General features: G+C 40.9%; 1 protein-coding gene across 1 annotated transcript in view; it reads right to left on the bottom strand.

Annotated features, from left to right (window-relative positions):
• Positions 1-20,104, bottom strand: part of LOC102919840 (lysosomal Pro-X carboxypeptidase-like) — a 62,469-nt gene that overhangs the window by 3,005 nt on the left and 39,360 nt on the right. Inside the window, exons 4-8 of the mRNA XM_076547323.1 lie at positions 19,649-19,830; positions 18,652-18,809; positions 17,221-17,390; positions 6,846-7,010; positions 4,655-4,842 (exon numbers count right to left, since the gene is read on the bottom strand). Coding sequence (XP_076403438.1) covers positions 4,655-4,842; positions 6,846-7,010; positions 17,221-17,390; positions 18,652-18,809; positions 19,649-19,830 — 863 coding nt within the window. The remainder of the gene's footprint in view (positions 1-4,654; positions 4,843-6,845; positions 7,011-17,220; positions 17,391-18,651; positions 18,810-19,648; positions 19,831-20,104) is intronic.

Raw genomic sequence — 20,104 nt, 5'->3', positions numbered from 1 at the left:
TGTGAGTAAAGGTTTGCAGGTTCATGAACACATACCCTCTTCAGCACTTTCTGACATAGAAGAACAGAGGCCACATAAATGACCGATACAAACACACATCTGAGCTTTCAACTGTGTGCAGAAGCAGGAAGAACATCAATGTTATATTTCAAATCCTTACTAAGCTACCTAACTTCCGGGAGCCTCAATTCCTAGGCATACTACAGAAAAGAAATGTTTTCAAAACTCTCTCACACACAGATTTTATGGGGTCAAATTTTAGTAATGCATGTGGAAATAAGGCACCAACTATAACATACCACACAAATGTCCAGTTCTTGTGAGTATTATCACATACTGTAAGCATAGGGAGTGATAATACCTCCAGAGGGGAAGCAAATCATGAAAATGCATTCAAAAGTGTTTCTCATAAAAAGTTAGTCAGAATACTAAGTCCATCAGCCTCTTATAGATAAAGGCACTGCAAAAAATTGAATTAGAAAATAAACATTGAGGCATGTTAAATGTAAACATGTTTGAAATACAGCTTTAAATTCCCTTTTCCATTGTTTGAAATACAACTTTAAATTCCCCTTTCTATCATATACTTCTCTTAAAAAAATGCTTTATTGTAACCTACTAATATCCTTCTTGAAAGAGAAAAACTTATACCAAAAACATGCTTTTTTGGTTTTGTTCAAAATAAAGGTTGGCTTCTCTTGAGAGAACCAACAGCCTTCGTCTTTGCTCCAGTTTGACAGGCTCAACCCAGACAGGAAATGCTCCAGTATTTGCAAAACAAAGAAGTCCCTGCAGCCACATGAGGAGCAAACTGCATCTGATTTAAAGGTCATCTGAAGCACCTGGTGACTTAGCAACAGTGTTTGGAGTTGCTGAGAGACCCAGCCTGCACATGGACTTGAATTTCTCAGTTCAGACACATGAAAGCTACACCAATCATGGGAAATCTAAATCTATATATTGTTTTCCGGGGAGACTCTAGATACCTGGGTAAAATCCCCAACAACCAGCCTTACTTAATCACTGGCAATAGTTAATTTGCCTGGGAAATGATATTAGTTAACCAGTTCTTCATGGGGTCCCTTCTGAATTTATACTTAAATGATTGAGAATCATCATTGGAGAAATAATCTATGAGTTTTGGAAAATACAAATCTGCCCAAGAAAACCACTGTGCACTGAAAAGAATTGCCAAAGCAGGACGGTAACAGCTACTATTTATCAAGTCCTCAGCTGCTCACCAAATGCTTACTGAAAACCTATCTGTGTCGGGTGCTCATTGACACAGCAGCTCAGTAGACAATACAGACAAACCTCTGTCGTCATCGTGCTTACTTCTGTAACAATCTATTTCTTCTTTAAATAACGGGGTTAGATAATCATTAGTATTTCTCAATTTCATAAATTAGCAATTTGCCCAAAGCCATGTATTTAATTATAGAAAGAACAAAAAGACACCCAAGCTGAACCTGATTCTATAATTACAAATCTTAGCTGGAAAATCTCCAATCCAACAATTTCATATTGAACCTTCCCACCAAAGCAACCCGCATACTCGTGTGTGTGTGTGTGTGTGTGTGTGTGTGTGTGTGTGTGTAATTGTATGTGTGTGTCTGTATATCTCTGTGTGTGTCTGTGTTTCTGTGTGTCTATGTGTGTGTGTGTGTCTGTACGTGTCTATGTTCTGGGCTGGATAGGAACAACATACAGATATAAAGTTCAGGAGAGAAAACAGACTTCATTTCACTTTCTATGTACATGGATTTTCCAGGTTTGAGTCTGAGAGCATAGTATTCTGCTGGGTTAACATTTCTCTGGTTTTGTTAAGTAGGCAAACCTGCCGCCTAAGCCTCCTGAGTAGTAGGGACAAAAGGCCACCAGGTCTAACTTGGGCTAACTCATTTAAACATGACAGCAACTCTGTGAGGTGTCACTGCCTGTCCTCTTCTTCACACCGCAAAACTGAGCATCAGACAGCATGAGTCATCTCACTTGAGACAAGCTCCTTTTGCATCTGTGCAGCTCTCTTAGAAAATACCTTCCCTACACTGAGCTACTATGACCCGCTGACTTCTGCTCTCATCTGGAAATGTCTCTCACAAACTCTGCCCCCACTTCCAGCGAAAATGAAGACAATGCTCATGACGATTATGAATACTACAAACAGATTACTAAAAGAATTATTTGAGGTGGTTGAATCCAATAAGAAAAGAGACGGTATTTGACCAAAACTCCTATATTAAACATCCAAACAAAGGATAAAGATTACACTTAATCAAATTTGATCTTCAGCTTTATTTGTTATAAGGTCTTTACCTTACAACCTTAAAGTCCTGGATGTTAGAAGAACCATATGGACAGTCCCTGAAGATAATCTCCAAGAGGGAAACAAAGAACTGATGAAGTACTTCCCCCTCTGCTAGAACAGAGATGAGCCTAGAGACTCTGTGCTCCTCATTCATGAGTCAGAACTTAACTTGTGGAGACAAGCACGAAGATTAGTGATAAGGGACAGGTCCTTTGGGGAAGTGATTGACTTACATGGGGATTATCATCAAAAGACTGAAACAAACCAGATGTGGTGACACACTCCTTTAGCCCCAGCACTTGGGGGGCAGAGGCAGGTGTTTATCTATGAGTTCCAGGCCAGCCTGGTCTACATTTCAAGTTCCAGGACAGCCGGGGATACATAGTGAAACGCTGTCTCAAGTAAACAAACAAAGCTAGAAAAACTAGTCTAGGTCCCTTTCCACTCTTCTACCTTTTGCTGTACAAGACTACAGCCTTCAAGGTGTCATCTTGGAGACAGACACCATTCCCTCACTAGACACAGAACTTGTCAGAACCTTCATTTTAGATTTCCTGGATGACACAATCGTGAGAAATAAGTTTATGCTGTTTATAAATTGCCAAGTCTTATTTTCTAATAGCAGAACTAATGATAAAGTCAGACCCAAAGACTCATACAGATGCCTTTCTCAGTGTTCATAGTCTTTTCAATCTCCCTAATTTCAAACACTGAATCTGGCAGAATGTAAGTGGATTCATCTGTCCAACCACCACTTTACATTGCTGAACTGAATAATATAGTTATGAAGAGTCCAGCTGAGACTAAGGAACACAGTTTAAAGAAATTAAACTAAAAGAAGCTGTCTGTTTTCTGTCAATGTCTTGGCTTTTATTTGGAAACAGGTATCTGTTGGGTTAGAAAATAGAGTGAGTCTGATAGTTAGAGGCATATATTAATCAAAACTGGCAGCAACCTTCAGCACTTCTCTGTGGTGATATTTTATTTGTGCTGAAATGTGGTGATATTTGTGCTGAAATGTGGTGATATTTTTATTTGTGCTTTAATAAATAAAGCTTGCCTGAAGATCAGAGGAAAAAGTCAGCCACAACACAGAAGTCATGTAATGTTAGCATACACCCTTAATCCTTTACCTGGCAGACAGGGATCTGTCTGGATCTCTGTGAGTTCAAGCCCACACTAGGAAACAGAGCCAAGTGTGGTGACACACATGGTTAATCCTAGTACCAACCATAGAGTTCTGGAGGCCTGTACACACAGGAAGTGACAGAGCTGGCCAGGAAGAGGAAGTGATGTAGCTAGACAGAGAGCAAATCAGATGGCAGAACAGGAAGGTATATAAGCTTGAGTAGACAGGAAGTCGTTCCTTTTTGGAAGCTGCAGAGTTGGTGAGGTGAGGTTAGCTTGTGGTTTGTCCTATTCCTCTGATCTTTCTCTCAGGCCTTAACCCAAATTTCTGGCTCTATGTTTTTTATTTAATAAGACCATTTAGAAATTTGTCTATACTTCTCTTTGTCAGAAACTACTGTGTGTACACAGAGGATCCAATCTGACTCCTTTAAGAGAGAGTATAAGAAAAAAGATGCTTGCAAATTTAACCACAGCTCTAGTGAAGATGTATGTGTTGGTGTCCACAGATTCACACAACTGCTTTTCTTGTTGCTAGCGATGACACATGGCCTCTTGCATAATAGACAAGTACTTTTACTAGTGAGTTATGTCCCCAGCCCTTGGTGAATGTTTTATTTAGCCAGCTGCCGGCTGAATAGCAGACAACCTAGCCAGACCTGAAACATGTGACATCACAGTCAGGTGTGCTTGGAGCCAACTCAGTTCATTCTGGTGTGAACCAGTATCAAATGTGTTACATCTTGAAAGCACTGACAAAGAAGAACAAGTGGGTTTGTAGGCATCCACGCCAAGGAAGAAATCTTCCTTTACCTGGTTGGGCTTCTGTAAGTGTCTCAATTCAGTGATTCTAAGTATCTTCCTGACTAAAAGGATGGCTATCACAACTACTTCTCAAAGTAGTTGTGAGGATTCTGGGTAATTTGTTTAAAGTGCCTCATGTCTTACAGTACTTGAAAGGAAAAGAGTGGGCACTTCAAAAGTGTCGGTTGAACCAATATTGAATATTCATGTTATAATTACTAACAATAACGACACAACCTGAGAACAAAAGATGATGTTTTGTTTCATGATGGAGAAATTTTAATAGAAGCCTAATGAGGTCACTGTTGTGTTCTGTGTTGTTTTATTACCCCACACTTTCCTAATTCTATTCTCTCAGCCATTCTGCAAGGGTCCCCAACAACCAAAGTTCCTCTTGGGACCAACAGAACTCACCTGAAAATGATGTTTGAATGTGAACGGATGTCTTTGCCTCCATATAAGGTAGTGACCCAGGAAGGCCGTGGCCTCACACCCCACTGTTTATAACAATCATCAGAATACTTGTCTAAGTCCCATGAACGGGCTTCAAACATGTCATCAACACCATTTGTGCAAAAAGGCAGGATTATTTCTGTGCAGGTCTAAAAGCAATCCAGGAAAGGAAATAAAGAGATGAATTATTCAAGACCATTCAGCTGTTGAGTAGCAAAATAAGTAGCATCATCATCAGTAAGTAGCAAAGCTAGTGTCTAAACTTGTAATCGAGCTTCAGCCCTCCCCAGCCCACCCCCTTTACATCCCTGCCACACAACACTTTTATTTCCCCGTAGAAAGACATGGCTGACAAACACTGGGCAGAGCCAGGGGAACCCTGCAGAAGAGGGGGAGGAAGGATTGTAGGGACCAGAGGGATTGAAGATACCATGAGAACAGAGCCCATAGAGCCAGGGGGTATAGGGGCTCATAGAGGCTCACAGAAACTGAAGAGATAGACTCTGTATGGGTCGGAACTAGATCCTCTGCATATACCTTATGGTTGTGGAGCTTGATGGTCCTGTGGGACTCTCAACAATGGGAGAAGGTGTTGTCTCTGACTCTTTTGCCTGTGCTTGGGACCCTTTTCCTGCTGGGGATGTCTTTCTGTGTGCTGTGGATGTGTTGCTCTAATTGATTGATAAATAAAATGCTTATTGGCCAGTAGCCAGGCAGGAAGTACAGTATAGGTGGAATAAGCAGAGAGGAGAATTCTGGGAAGTGGAAGTCTGAGTCAGGAGACACTGCCAGCCACCAGTGCCATAAGAAGCAAGATGTAAGGATAGCAGTAAGCCACAAGCCATGTGGCAAGGTATAGATTTATAGAAATGGGTTAATTTAAGATATAAAAACTAGATAGTAAGAAGCCTGCCATGGCCATACAGTTTATAAGTAATATAAGTCTCTGTGTGTTTACTTGGGTCTGAGCAGCTGCAGGAGCTGAGTGGACACAGGAAAACTCCAGTTACATTTTCCTCCTACTGGATTGCCATGTCCAGCCATGATATGAGAGTTTGTGCCCAGTCTTACTGTACCTTGTTAGGCCATGTTCAGGGATATCTCTGGGAGGCCTGCTCTTGTTGTTGTTGTTGTTGTTGTTGTTGTTGTTGTTGTTGTTTTGAAGGAAAATGGAGGAGTTGATTCTGGGGAGAAGTGGGGGGAAGGACTAGGAGGAATAAAGAGAGGGGAAACTGGTCCAGATATAAAGTATGAGAGAAGAATAAAACTTAAAAAAAAAGGAAGAAAGAAAGACAACTGTATTCCTTTCTTGGCAAGGGGCATTCTTTCATATTTATGGTCATATTTAACCCTAAAGACAACCCTAAAGGAGGAAAGTGTCATTACCATTATTTGCTGTTGGATGGCTTTCTGTATACTGTGAATATGTGTTGCTACCATTGGTTATAAAGAAGCTTCTCTGGCCTATGGCAAGACAGGTTAGAGCCAGGCAGGCAATCCAAACAAAGAGACAGGAAGAAGAAAGGTAGAGTCAGGGCTATGCTAAGAACCGCCAGGGGAACAAGATGTAATAGAACACAGGTAAAGCCACAAGACACGTGGCGATACATAGATTAATAGAAATAGGTTAGTTTAAGATGAAAGAGCTAGTTAATAATAAGCCTGAGCCATAGACTAAACAGTTTGTAACTAATATAATCCCTAGTGTATTTATTTGGGACTGAGCAGCTGTGGGACGCAGTAAAGTTTCTGATTGCAATCATTAGTCATACTGTGCAGATAAAAGAATGCAAGTGCAGAAAGAGTGGAGTTAGACTTCACTCTGTCACACGTCCATACGATGCCCCCTTTCCAGGACTTGCCAAGGTCTATTTTAGTGTCAGTGCATCTATCTTTCTCACTATTTGATGGTGAGATCATGTTATTTATGTCTTTATCTTTGAAACTGAAGAGAGACTGGTTAATGATAAGCACTCAGCATGATTGGTGAGTGAGTGAATGAACAAATGAACTTATTGGTAGTCTTACAGTGTAATGCAACAGCATCTAGACTTAAATGCAGGATAGGTGATAAACTCTTGTCTGATTGCTATTGTAGCACAACTGTATCAGCAAAAAAAAAAAGACTGCCTCAGGAGCCATACATGCTTACCTGATAGCCCCAAACCCGGGATCCTAAATTGCCAATTGTTGTTTCAGAAATATTATTGCATCTGGTCTGGCCTGAATAATTATAATATACATTCAGAGCTTGGTAAATGTTCTGCACCAGCAAGGAATCCGACATATAGGGATTTGTCAGATACTGGCACACTTCCTATCATTTTGGAGAGATAAACAGAGGAAGAGTCAGATATGAATATAAAATTAAAGTATAATAACACAAAGAAGAAGTACAATTGTAATTTGATCATAAAGCTCTCTTAAACATCTAACCCAGCTAGGCATGGTTACATATTCCTGTAATACCAGCACACTAGAGACAGAGACAGGGGTATGGCAAGAATGAAGCCAGCCTAGGCTCCATAGCGACTGCCAGAACAATCAAAAACAAATCTAACTGTGTTGCTTAAGTTTTTCTGTCTCTTGAGTATAATTTTCCCTGCACTGCAGAAATAATGTAGGCATTCACATGTTATGCAAAGCCCTGTCTACTTCCCACTCCAGCTTAATCTATACAGCCACCGCTCCAAGTTCAGGAAAACCATCCCCACCATACTCTTTCCTCCCCTACTCATCCTCAAATCTCTTTTCTCACTCTTTAACTCTATGAATGCTGGCCAGCTCATCCTTTACAATACTCAGTTCGAATATTCCCCCCTCCCTAAGATTGTCCTTATCTGTGTTTCCAGGTCTGAAAAAGCCAAACTGCTCCCCCTTCTCGGTACTCTGCTCTACTCGGGTTCTATTTTTATCACAACCCTCAAAATGCTGTTTGTACTCATTTGATTCTACAGTGTTTCCCACAGTGCTTAGCAAGTTCTCAGATAACTATTTGCCGAATGAAGCACTGTTTTGTTTCGTTTTTAAATTAGCATCCAAAGAATTAGGTTTCATTTTGGCATTTCAAACAAAAATTGTCTCCTCCCCACTCCTCCACCCTCTTGTTCTCTCTTTGGTCCGTATACTCCCATCAGCCTCCTTTGCATTTTCATAGCGGGGCTATGTTTTTATGAAAAATTTGCAAGCTTTCTTGTGGAAAAAATGTTCCTAGTTCCAACATCTGCAGTATGACCAGATGCCTAACATGCAACCACCCAGCTTACAAATGCCCCTGTAACCAGCCTATAACAAGTGTCTGAATTCTAGCTCTGAAGATCTCAGGAAATACTCTGTGTTAGAAATCAAAATGAGGACAGCCCAGAAGATGAATGGGAAACTTTCTGAGGCACAGAAATATTTCGTATCTTCATAGCAGACTGACTTACATATCAAATACTACACATAAAGTTGTGGTTTCTGCTATATGTAGATCTTTATTCCCCTCAAAAAAGAAGAATCATGATTTAAAACTAGAAGGGGGAACACTGGAGGCAGAAGGATAGAAGCAAGAATGGAAGACAGAGAGATGGAGGGGAAAAGAGGGAGAGAAATCAGCCAAAATTAGGCATGTATGAAAATGTCATAATGAAGTCTGTTCCCCTATATATTAAACTAAATTTTTTAAAAAGCATCATAAACTAGGCTCATGCATAATATTGCACACCTCTAATCTTAGCACTTGGGCAGCAGAGGCAATTGAATCTCTATGAGTTCAAAGCCAGCCTGATGTACAAAGTGAGTTCCAGGACAGCCAGAGCTACATAGTGAAAACCTGTCTCAAAAAAAATTATTATTATTATTATTATTATTATTATTATTATTATTATTATTATATGCATCATAAACTAATATTGAACTCAATAATACAAAACTTTAATTATTTAGGGGAAGATGTCTATAATTTACCTTGAAATCTATAAAATAAGATGGATAAAAAGATTGATAGATGAAGAATATGCATGTGATAAGTCAAATATACTTAAATATTATTTATAAAATTAGGAGGTAAGGGCTAGAGATGTAGCTCATTGGTAGAGTACTTCCCTAGCATGTTCAAGGTAAGTTTATGAGTGTTCACTATCAAATGTTTTCAACTTTTCTGTATATTTGAAATATTTTATAATAAAATGTTAGGGGACATTTACAAGCAATGGAATCATAGCTGTATCATAACAACAGCTACTGATTATTAAGCCTTGAGTTTATAACCAATACATCATCTCATCTTCGAAATTGCTTACCCTACCAGATAGATTATTGTTCACTACTTTGCCTAGAAGAAACTGACTATAAGGTCAAATCACTTTATTCCATTTCACCAGCTAGCAAAAGGTAAAGCTGAAATTTATTCCTACAGCTCTCTACTTCTGAAATAGACGTGCTTTCCACTGCACTATATTCATAGGAAAATGCTTCCTCATGAAAATAGAAACAGTTTCAATGACAAAGCCACTACTCCCAATCGTACCCTGTCAACACTTTGATGTGACTGCAGTGAACTGTTCTCTTGCCACTTCATATGGAAAAAAACATATAAAATAGGCAAATCTGACCAAAAGAAGAGATTAGTTCAGAGAAGGAGGCGGGAAAGAAGAAGCCCTGTTCTGCCTCAAAGAGAGGTCCTGGATGGAGGATGAAGCCTGGGCTAGAGACATACCCCTAGTCAAGAAAGGAAGGATGTGTCCAGCTCCCATCACCATGCTGCCTAGGACCAGAGTCCAACATGGCCTTTCTGAAAAGGGGGAATTTGAAAACAGAGTAGAAACAAATTGTAGGGAAAATTTTGTGCCTCTCCTTTGTTCTCTCCCCCACCCCCGTGTGGGGTGTGTGTGTGTGTGTGTGTGTGTGTGTGTGTGTGTGTGTGTGTGTATGTGTGTGTGTGCAAGCACATGCTTGTGTGTTCCAGTGTGGAGACCAAAGGTCCATCTCAATTTTCATACTTAAAAACACTGTTCACTTTCTTGGAGACAGAGTCCTATTGGCCTGGAGCTCATCAGTTAGGCTAAACTATCCTAGGGATCCTCCTGCCTCTGCTTCCCCAGCCCTGGGATTATAAGCAAAAAGACAAGCCATCATACCCAGCATTTTTACAAGGTTTATGGGGATCAAACTCAGGTCTTCATGCTTATAAAACAATTCAGTTTGCCAAACAAGCCATTGCCTCAGCCCATTCATAACAATTTTTTTACGGACTATTAACTGGTACTTCGTGTTCTTAAATAACTTCAAGAAGTCATATATTAGCAAATATAAAGAGCTCTCCCTTCTTTCATGGTGTGTGTGTGTGTGTGTGTGTGTGTGTGTGTGTGTATTCACACATGTAAGTCACACATCTATGTGGGAGTATGTATGTATGTGTGTAGGTACATGTGGAGACTGAAGGTTGAGTTGACATCAAGAGTCTTCCTAAGTCCCTCTTCATCTAATTTTTAAGGCAGAGTTTCTCAGTTGAACCCAGACAGCACAATTTTGGCCAGTCTAGGTAATCAGCCTGCTCCAGAAGTCCCTTGCCTCCTACTCTGAGTGCTGGGATGACTTGCAGGCCATGGCATCCACCCAGCTTTTCGTGTGGGTTCTGGGGATCTGAGCAGCAGTCCTTAAGCTTGGATAGGCAAATGCTTTACTCACTGAGGCATCTCACCAGCCGGTAAGTAGCTTTCTTGACTGTGAGACTTCTCAGCCTTTAACATATTCAATTGGAAAAAAAAAATGGCTTTCCAAAAGGAAGAGGGCATATGCATAAACGCTAAAAACAAGTTTTAGAAATTCTGAAGGTGAGAAAAATCACAAATACGATATCCTTATAAATATACCTTTAAAAAATAACTATGAGAGCTGGGTGTAACAGCACACAGGAGGCAGAGTCAGATAGATCTCTGTGAGTTTGAGACCAGCCTGGTCTACAGAGTGAGTTCCAGCAAAGCCAGAGTGACACAGTGAGAACCTGACCCCAAAAAACTATGAGGTCAAGTATGACAGATTAGTGGGTAAAGCTACTTACTGTAAAATGTGAGTTTAATCTGAAGGCCCACACGGTAGAAGGAGAGAACCGACTCCCACGAGTTGACTTCCAGATGCATGACATAGTATTTACATCCACAGACACACCACACACACATACATATGTAGATAGATAGATAGATAGATAGATAGATAGATAGATAGATAGATAGATAGATAGAAATTTTTATAGGAAAAGGTGACTGTGAGGTCATAAGTATCCACCGTGTCCATGTTCAAAATGTACATAAAGAAACAGAACTGATCTAAACTGGAAGTACAACCTTGTTGTTGCACCTAAAGCCATAGGGAACACCAGAGGCAGCAAAAAGTCAAAACAGTGATTTATTATTCCAAAAACTCTTTAATTATTCATGGTAAACCAACAGTTACCTAACATTTAAAAACATGACTTTTCTCAGAAAGCAGTCTTAAGACCTACAGCAGTTAGAAATGTACAAAACGGCCCGGAAGCCACGAGCCAATCACGGAATGTACTGGACTCTATCCATCACCAACTGCCGAGCCCCACTCCTTTCTGAATCTGACGCCCTCGGCAGACTCAGTTCTTTCCAGGGCCAGCATGGAATTACAGAGTAGATTCAGAGGGAAACACTCTGTTCAAGCAGTGAGCTGGATGAGGCCAGCGGATGATGCAAACGAGGCAAGAGAAAAGAGGGGCTGATGTACAAACACCTAAAACTCTTGGAAGGCGCAGTAGCAAGTGGGGATGACTCACATGCTGGCATTAGACACCCCCCCCCCTTAGAGCAGGAACACTGGGCCTCTGTTGAGGAAAGAAAAGGAGTCCCCATGAATAGCATCTCTGCAAAGAGCAGTTCTTGTCTCCTAAAAGACACAAGCGTGGCTGGAGGCTGGCACCAGACAACAATACATGGGTTTCTGCAGCTCCACAACATCACGGGCAGAGACGTGGCCTCTGCTGGTGGAAATTCCACAACCTGATTGGGGGGAGTCCTGGGCCCACTGCCCTTCTGAGGGCAGATCCTCCTGGGAGGACAAGGTCCAGTTCTGACCAACCCTTCAGAAGGACACTCACCAATGTAAAACAATTCATAGAGGAGCGGTGAGGCTGGGGAGCTGAGGAACGGATAAAGCCTTGAGGTTGCTTATTTCAAACATTGTGACTTTTTTTTTTCCGGTGTTTCAAGCCAGGGTTTCTCTGTATAACAGTCTTGGCTGTTCTGGAACTCTCTCTGTAGACCAAGCTAACCTTGAACTCACAGAAACCCACTTGCCTCTGCCTCCTGAGTGAGGGAGTTAAAGGCATGCATCACCACCACCCAGCACATTGTGACCTTTTATTATTACAAATAAACCTGCATATCTCTATGGCTGAATCTTTACCCTTGATGACTTCAGGATAACTTCTTATAGGAATTACTGGTTCAAAGGAGACAAACATTGTAAGGCCTCTACTAGATCCTGACAAGCTGCGTTTATGTAAAAGAAGTGCAAACCCATAGTCTCCTTGTATACTATTTAGAATACCAAAGCTTAAAAAAGCACTACTGTAATAAGAGACACCCTCTTCACTAATTCACAGCTACTCAAGGGTACGGTGATTCAAAGGAGATAGCCACACACTTTTTAATCAGCTGTGCAATGTGTGTAAAGCATATAAATATTGAGTTGAAGGCGAACCATAGGAAACGGTCACCTCTGAGTCAAACATCAGCAACTTTGGCACAACCTCATGTAATACTTCCACTCAAGCCTGATAATTTGCAAATATTGGCCACCTGATTAGGGCAAGCACTTTCGCCATTAGTTGTTCACGAAGGGGCTGTGATTTAATAGACAGCAGGAAGGAAGCCCACGACATCACAACAGACACTTCTTCGTGAAGTCTTAGCATACGAGTATTCCCTGCATCGTGCTACTCATTTTGTGTGTTGTTAGTTTAGTTTGGTGTGTGTGTGTGCCTGTGGGTCTGTCTGTCTCTGTGTGTGCCTGTGTGTGTGTGAGAAAGAGTGTGTATATGTCTGGGTTTGAGTGTGTGTGTGTGTGTGTGTGTGTGTGTGTGTGTGTGTGTATGTGTGAGAGACAGACAGACAGAGAATATAGTTCGCCAAGTTGCTCACACTGACTTCAAACTTGCAATCCTCTTGCTTCAGCCTCCCAAGTAGCTAGGATTTCAAGCCTGTGTCCCAAGGCCCAGCATTCACATTTATCTCCGTAAACCCATGCCTTTTCATTGTTTGGTTGTCTTTATATGTTCCTAGTTTATTTGGCTTTTATAAAAATTTAGAGTCATTTTGTTGCAGTATAAATGAAAATACATTTGCAATAGTTTAAAAGAAACTAAAATGGTAGATTAACAGGAGACTCAGCCTCAGCCACTCGAATCAAATAGACTTAATTTACTGTCTGTTTCCTAGTGAAAACAAACACTCAAGAAATACTTTTTTAAAAAAATTAGGAGACTGGAAAGGTGGCTCAACAGTTAAGAGCACATGTTGCTCTTGCAGAGGACCTGGGTTTGGTTCCCAGCACCCATGTGGCTGTTCACAACTATCTATAACTCCAGTTCCTGAAGATCTGATGTGCTCTCCTGAACTCCATGGGTATCAGGTATGCACACGGGGCACAGGCACACATTCAGGCAAAACACCCACACACATAAAAAATAAATCTAAGAAAGAATTTCTTAAGAACATTGGAAGTCCATTTTAGTAATTCTAGTTTTAAAAAATACAGAAATAGTGTGGAAGCCAGGCATGGGGCATAAGCTACAGCCTCGGCACTAGGGAGGCTGGAACCAGAGGATCACAAGTTCCAGGCTTGCCTAGGCTGCAAAGCTAGAGTTTGCTGAGAGAATAAAAGAGATGAAGAAAGCAGAACATTCATGCAAAGTTACACTGATCAGATCTGCACTCCAGTGTGGTCTGCCCTTCTTGCCAACACATGGTTGAGAAAGCGAGGATAATGGTTTGCTTAAAAGTCTTAGGTGCCCGTACCTAGGAGGCTAGGCATTAGAATAAAAGAAAGGGGGGTGGGGGGGCTAAGACACAATTCTTAAAAAGGAAGAAGATGGGCGTTAAAAAAAAAAAGATCAATCTTCTCTGCAGAGTATGGTCCCTCCATTAGAAGAAGGATTAAACCGATACATTCAGCTTTTAGACCAGATTTTCTTTCTCTGAGGCTTCAACACCCCCCTCACACGGCCTCAGATAATCACATTAGTTTTGTCAGTAAAAGCTCTCTTTTCATAGAATGCATCTAAACCGCTTAAGCCACCCAGAGAGGGTGCATACATTATCAAACACCAAGACAAACGGAAGAGATTTTCCCTTTTATGTCTTACTATTTCACTGTGTAGATCCGCATGCTCAGAAGGCTAGGCTGAAAATGCTAAAAATGTTTGATTGCCTAGCGTCTAAAAGAAAGACCACAAAATTTAAGGGACTTCAGCCTTCTTAAAAGTACTTTTAACGCTAAGAGGAGGCCTAGAGGTTTTTAATGGGGCCTGAACCGTCAAATGACAGAGGGTTTTCTATTTCCTTTTTCTCTTCCTCCCTGTGTTCTGCCCGCCAAGTCCATGATTATTTCTGCATGACTGTGGCAGCTTCTGTGACCAGTAAACAAAAGCAAAGAGGGACAATGTGCAGAGACAAATTAGAGAGAATGATAGCTGAATTGACGTGGAAAACAGCATTTAGTCACTGCCCAAGGACACTCCAGATATGTCTGTGGTACAGACAGAATTGGAAATAGCCTGCTGTCTTTCACAACCCAACTGGTATCTCGCTTGCTTGGCTAAGCCTGAGATACAGGCTACTCCGAACAGGTCTGCTGTTTGTCACCCCTTTAAAAGAGGAGGAAGTGCATCAGAAAGAGGCGGAGTTCTGGCTAAATGGAGGCGGCCAAGTGAAAGAGCAGTCCCCAGCTGGGTAGTGTTGCAGGGATTAGAGGGTTGAGAGGACAGATAGGGTCAAGAAAGGAGACGCAGAATGAGCAGAGAACAGAAAAGCAATCTGAAGCTCAGTTTAGGAGCGAGGTGCAGTGAAAAAGAATCTGTGAAAATTCAATGGGCGGCTGACTGTGGGAAGGGAAGGAGAAGCAGGCAATGGGAGGCTCTCGAACCAACTGTAAGACAAGTGGTTTTTGGAGTTTTTTGTCTTCTTTTCATTTTTTTTTTGAAGGGGGTGTGGTCCAGAAAAAAAATTGTAAGTGTAATCTAAGCAATCAAGAATTTCTCAATCTCAAGCTAGAAATGTCGTTCAGTGGTAGCGCCCTTGCATACATGTATAAAGCCCTGGGTTCTATTCTTCAAAACCCTCTCACAAAATGAATTTCTTAATATAATAAAAAAAATAAAGAAAAAAATAGAATAATTTTGGCAAGAAATTATTAAAGAGGACGTCAAGAATTGATCTCGGGCTTAAAAAAAACAATGACTATGGGCAAAAAAAAAGTTATTTTACAAAATAAAATAAGCTTTAAAATGAACACTAAAAAAGCTATATCCCTATGGTTCTTTCTAGATTATGAGTCAGCCAACTAACCTATAGGCCAAATGCAGCCAGCTACCTGCGTTTATAAACAAAACATTACTGGCCATTCTTACTCATTTACGGATTGCCCATGGCTGCTCTCATGCTTCAGCTGCAAAACTAACTGACAGAAATCCTAAGGCCAATCACACCTAAAACATAGTTCTGTGTAGCTAAGTCTGCCAATCTCTGTTTAGAGTAGGACCTAAACATTCATTTGTTCTTCAAGCGGGAGTGATGATGTATGTGTCGCTTTTACGCTGTATACCAATAGAATACAAAGAGGTAAGCTTGACATTTAAATCCAGGTTGAAATATAAGACGTCTCTCTTAAAAGATGTCAGCTCTTTTTAATAACTTGTGCTTAGGTGTAGGGTGCATGCCTGTAATCCCAGCACTTAGAATTTGAGGCAAGAGGTCATGAGTTTGAGGCCAAACTGTGCTACATAGACAGTTATAGACCACTCTAAGCTACAAAGTGAGCTTTCCCTCAAAATAATAATAATTTGTCTCAAAATAATAATAACTTTGTGTTATCAACACCTAGCTTAATTCAATGCATGTTAGTTTCCTGTTATGTATAAGTTTTTACTTTATACATAAAGAGAAATAACTCTGAGAACAAGTGAAATTATTTTATCTTAATTCCAATTTTAAGTAAGGTATAGTTTTAGTATTTCAGTGGGACAATTGGAGAACTTTTGAAACTTGGCTCTTGTATAACTAATTAGATTTTCATTTCCAGCACCCATTCTAGCATAGAATCAAAAGCATCCTCAAAACATAACCATCTTTTGCTTTTTAAAACACTTGTTCTTAACAAGGCATTACTTAAAGAACATATACAACAAATGATGTGGACAGCAAAAGAATCTTTAAAATATAAAAAGAACTTAAGTTTATATAAATTGTTTATGGTAGTTTGAATGTAATTGCCCCCCCATAAGCTCATCAGGAGTGGCACTATTAGGAGGTGTGACTTTGTTGGAGTAGGTATGGCCTTAGAGGAAGTGTGCCACTGTGAAGGCGGGCTTTGAGGTCTCCTATATGCTCGAGCCACACCCAGTGTCTCAGTTCTCTTCCTGTTGCCTTCATATCAAGATGTAGAACTCTCAGCTCCTTCTCTAGCACCCTGTCTGCCTGCACATTGCCATGTCCCACCATGATGATAATGGACTAAACCTCTGAACTGTAAACAAGCCATGCCAATTAAATGTTTTCCTTTATAAACATTGCTGTGGTCATGGTGTCTCTTCACAGCAATAGAACCCCTAACTAAGATGGTGTTCATGCACTTGTAGAACCTATAAATCAATGTCTTTACACTTCTCAGGTCCATATTATTTGGATCTTATCATAAGCATTTGTAACCATTGATATCTTTTTTTTTTTTTTCCTGAGGCAGACAAGCAAAGGCAGGGCAACTCAAGGAGGAAGAGGACCTTATCCAGGATGCTGGTGGGTAAGCAGCAGCCTAAGGTCATGTCCTCCCATTGGCACTTAGAAGGTACCCTTCCCACTCTGGTATTCAGCATAGTGATTACTCTTCACAGTGTGTAGCATTTAGAATGTTTAGCAGCTCACTGAATAATCTTAGCACTTCAATAAAGTGGTCATTTATCAAGTTTCCACCATGTGTTGCACACATTCAGACATAATACATAGATGACGAAATTGGATGAGCTACATATACAAAGTACAGCCTGGGATATGGTAATTATTCTATTAACACCAAGCACTGGTCTTACACAGTACTGATGTATCTTTATCTCTGATTCTCAGAAAAGGAAGCTAAGGCTAAGAAAGGTAGTCTAAAATGTCCAAGATAACATAATCAGAAAATGGCTGAATTCAGGATTCCAGCCCCAAATTGCTAGCTCCACGGAGCCCCTGGATCATCAGTATGTTTTTCTCCTGATGAAAGCCACAAAGTAGTTTATAAATGAGCACAGGGTATTGTCCTGTTACCTTGACAGGCCAAGAAGGCAAAGGCTTTAAAAAGTTGGCCGGGTACGGGTAGTTCACCATGGCCAGGTTCACCCAGGTCTCAGACAGCCAGTCTTTCAGGCGCTGGATGTCCTCAGAGTTTAGGTTGCTGCACAGATGAAAGGCTCTGGTAAGCCACGGTAGACCACTGCCTGTAGACAGAATGACATTAGATGAAGGGCTCTGGGGAGCCACGGTAGACCACTGCCTGTAGACAGAATGACATTATGTGAAGGGCTCTGGGGAGCCATGGTAGACCACTGCCTGTAGACAGAATGACATTAGGTGAAGGGCTCTGGGGAGCCACGGTAGACCACTGCCTGTAGACAGAATGACATTAGGTGAAGGGCTCTGGGGAGCCACGGTAGACCACTGCCTGTAGACAGAATGACATTAGGCGAAGGGCTTTGGGGAGCCACGGTAGACCACTGCCTGGGGATAGAATGGCATTGCTAGAAGCTGAAAAATGCTAGTCAACGTAAATCTTCACAGATCTCTTGTTCTTTACTTTGCATTACAGAAAATACAATTGTCTATGCCATTTCACCAAGAATTTTTGCACCACTCAGCAAAATGCTTTAACACAATCTGATAACTCCATGACAGACAAACTAAACTTCATCATGGGGTTTACCAAAATTAGTATTCTTTATTACTTCTCATTTTAATTAAAAATATTTAATATTTTTATTTAAAATAAATAGGAATACTATAGAAGAATTGGATGAATAAGCAACCACATAAAACAAATGGATGCTGCTAATGCAGAGCATTGAACAAAAGATACCAGGCCGAAACCCCCCACATATATACGTTGTACAATTTCAATTACTGAAAAATTCAAGAACAAGTAAAATCACCCTAAGATGAAGGCATTAGGATCCTGATGGCCTATGCAAGGATGCTGGTGTGACTAAGAATGCCATCAGATTTCTGAGAGCCTGATAATGTTCTCTATTGATCTAGATGATAATTACATCAAGCAATTCATCAGCCCATGAATTTTGATTTCTCTTATTTTTAAGATTTATAATGTGCTTTAATAAAATGTGTGCATTTTAAAAAGTGGGTTCGGGAGCTAGAAAAAAAAATGCCTCAGTAGTTAAGAGCACTAACTGCTTTTCCAGAGGACCAAGGTTCAAATTCCCAGCACTCACATGGTGTGTTACAACAATTTGTAACTCCAGTACCAGGGGATCAGATGGTATCTTCTGACCTTGGTGGACATCAGACACATACATAGTACACAGATATACATGCAGGCAGAAAAACCATATACATAAAATATTTTTTAATTAAATGGAAGTATTGAACAAGTGAAGTTCAATTTAAAACACACACACACACACACACACACACACACACACACACACACACACACAATGTAAATCCATTCTTTTAGGTAAAGCTTACCCGTATTGGAGAGTCGGTTAATGGCACCCCAAGACCTGAGGATGCTCTCCGAACATTTCGTACCACCTTTCTTAAAATCTTCAGTTACGATCTTCATAAACACACCACAGGGCGTCAACTCTTCAAACTGCCAGATAGGGGCAGAAGCTGCAAGAGCTCTGAACGATCAGAGAAATGACAGGAGGGGAGAAGAAAACGGGACTCAGCAAAGTTTGAAAACAACAAGCTCAAGCCAGACAACACCCTAGCGTGGAGAGGGGAGGCGGCCTGGGAGCCCATCCCTAACTGACAATGGACAGTTGCTAGGACAGGGAGAGTCAGTTATCTTTAATGATGTGGCCAGTGGTAGGTCAGCCACCCTCCAGTAGAAGGCCACGTATCCAAAAGTATGTGGGTAGCTCAAGTGGGACTTAATGGGTGTAGAGGAGGAGCAGGGAGGAAGAGGAGGAGGAAGAGGAGAACACAAGTTTTATAAGTCAGGGAAGAAGGGATGAATCAGGAAGGGGTTGGAAGAGGGTTATACAGGAAAGGTTATACAATGATGAAAATACATTGTATAAAAGATTCAAAAACTAATGAAAAAAACTGCAAAAAACAAATAAAAATATTTTATAATTATTTTATATTTTATTCACGGTTAAAAAATAATTTTAGAAAATAAAATAGAAACTGAGCCTTAATAAGATGATTAGAGAAATAACACAGCTGTTAATGAGATGGGATCCAGAAACATCTATACAACAGCATGGAACACGCTTCACCCAGAATAAATCTCTAAGTTTGTCTTGATCACTAAGAAGTGCTATGGAGCCAGGCGTGGTGGTGCACAACTTTAATCCCAGCACTCAGGAGGCAGAGGCAGGTGGATATCTGTGAGTTTGAGGCCAACCTGGTCTACAAACTGAGTTCCAGGACAGTCAGGGCTGTTACATAGAGAAACACTATCTGGAGGGGGCGGGGGAGGGGAGGTACTCTAGTCCAGCCCAAATGCACTTACCCCACTACTAAATGAGGATATTTCATCCTGAACCAGGCTGCAAGCACACCGCCATAAGAGCCCCCGATGGCAATGACAGGTTGACCATCGGCTCCTGGGACAGTTCTTTTCAAGTGTCTAATTAACTCTGCAAAATCAGCCAGAGCTTGTTCTGATGTCAGAAAATTCAAGTGCTTGGAGTCCTGAGGGTTGGGAGGATGAACACAGATGTAAATGTGGACACAGTTGCGGCACAGGCACAGCTTATGTCCAGAACAGAACTTGAGTCATAGAAGCTTTTCTCCAAACAGAATTTCTAGAAAGTTGAGTCAAAATGCCCAGTCAAATCACAGGGTGTTGTGATTTCAACAACTCACGAAAAGTGAAGTTTGTAGAACACAATACATTTTGCATTAAGTGGAATCTCTCTCTCTCTCTCTCTCTCTCTCTCTCTCTCTCTCTCTCTCTCTCTCTCTC

Source organism: Peromyscus maniculatus, chromosome 1 (genome assembly GCF_049852395.1).
Source record: "Peromyscus maniculatus bairdii isolate BWxNUB_F1_BW_parent chromosome 1, HU_Pman_BW_mat_3.1, whole genome shotgun sequence".
NCBI lineage: Eukaryota > Metazoa > Chordata > Mammalia > Rodentia > Cricetidae > Peromyscus > Peromyscus maniculatus.
This window is presented reverse-complemented; position numbering and strand designations above follow the sequence as displayed.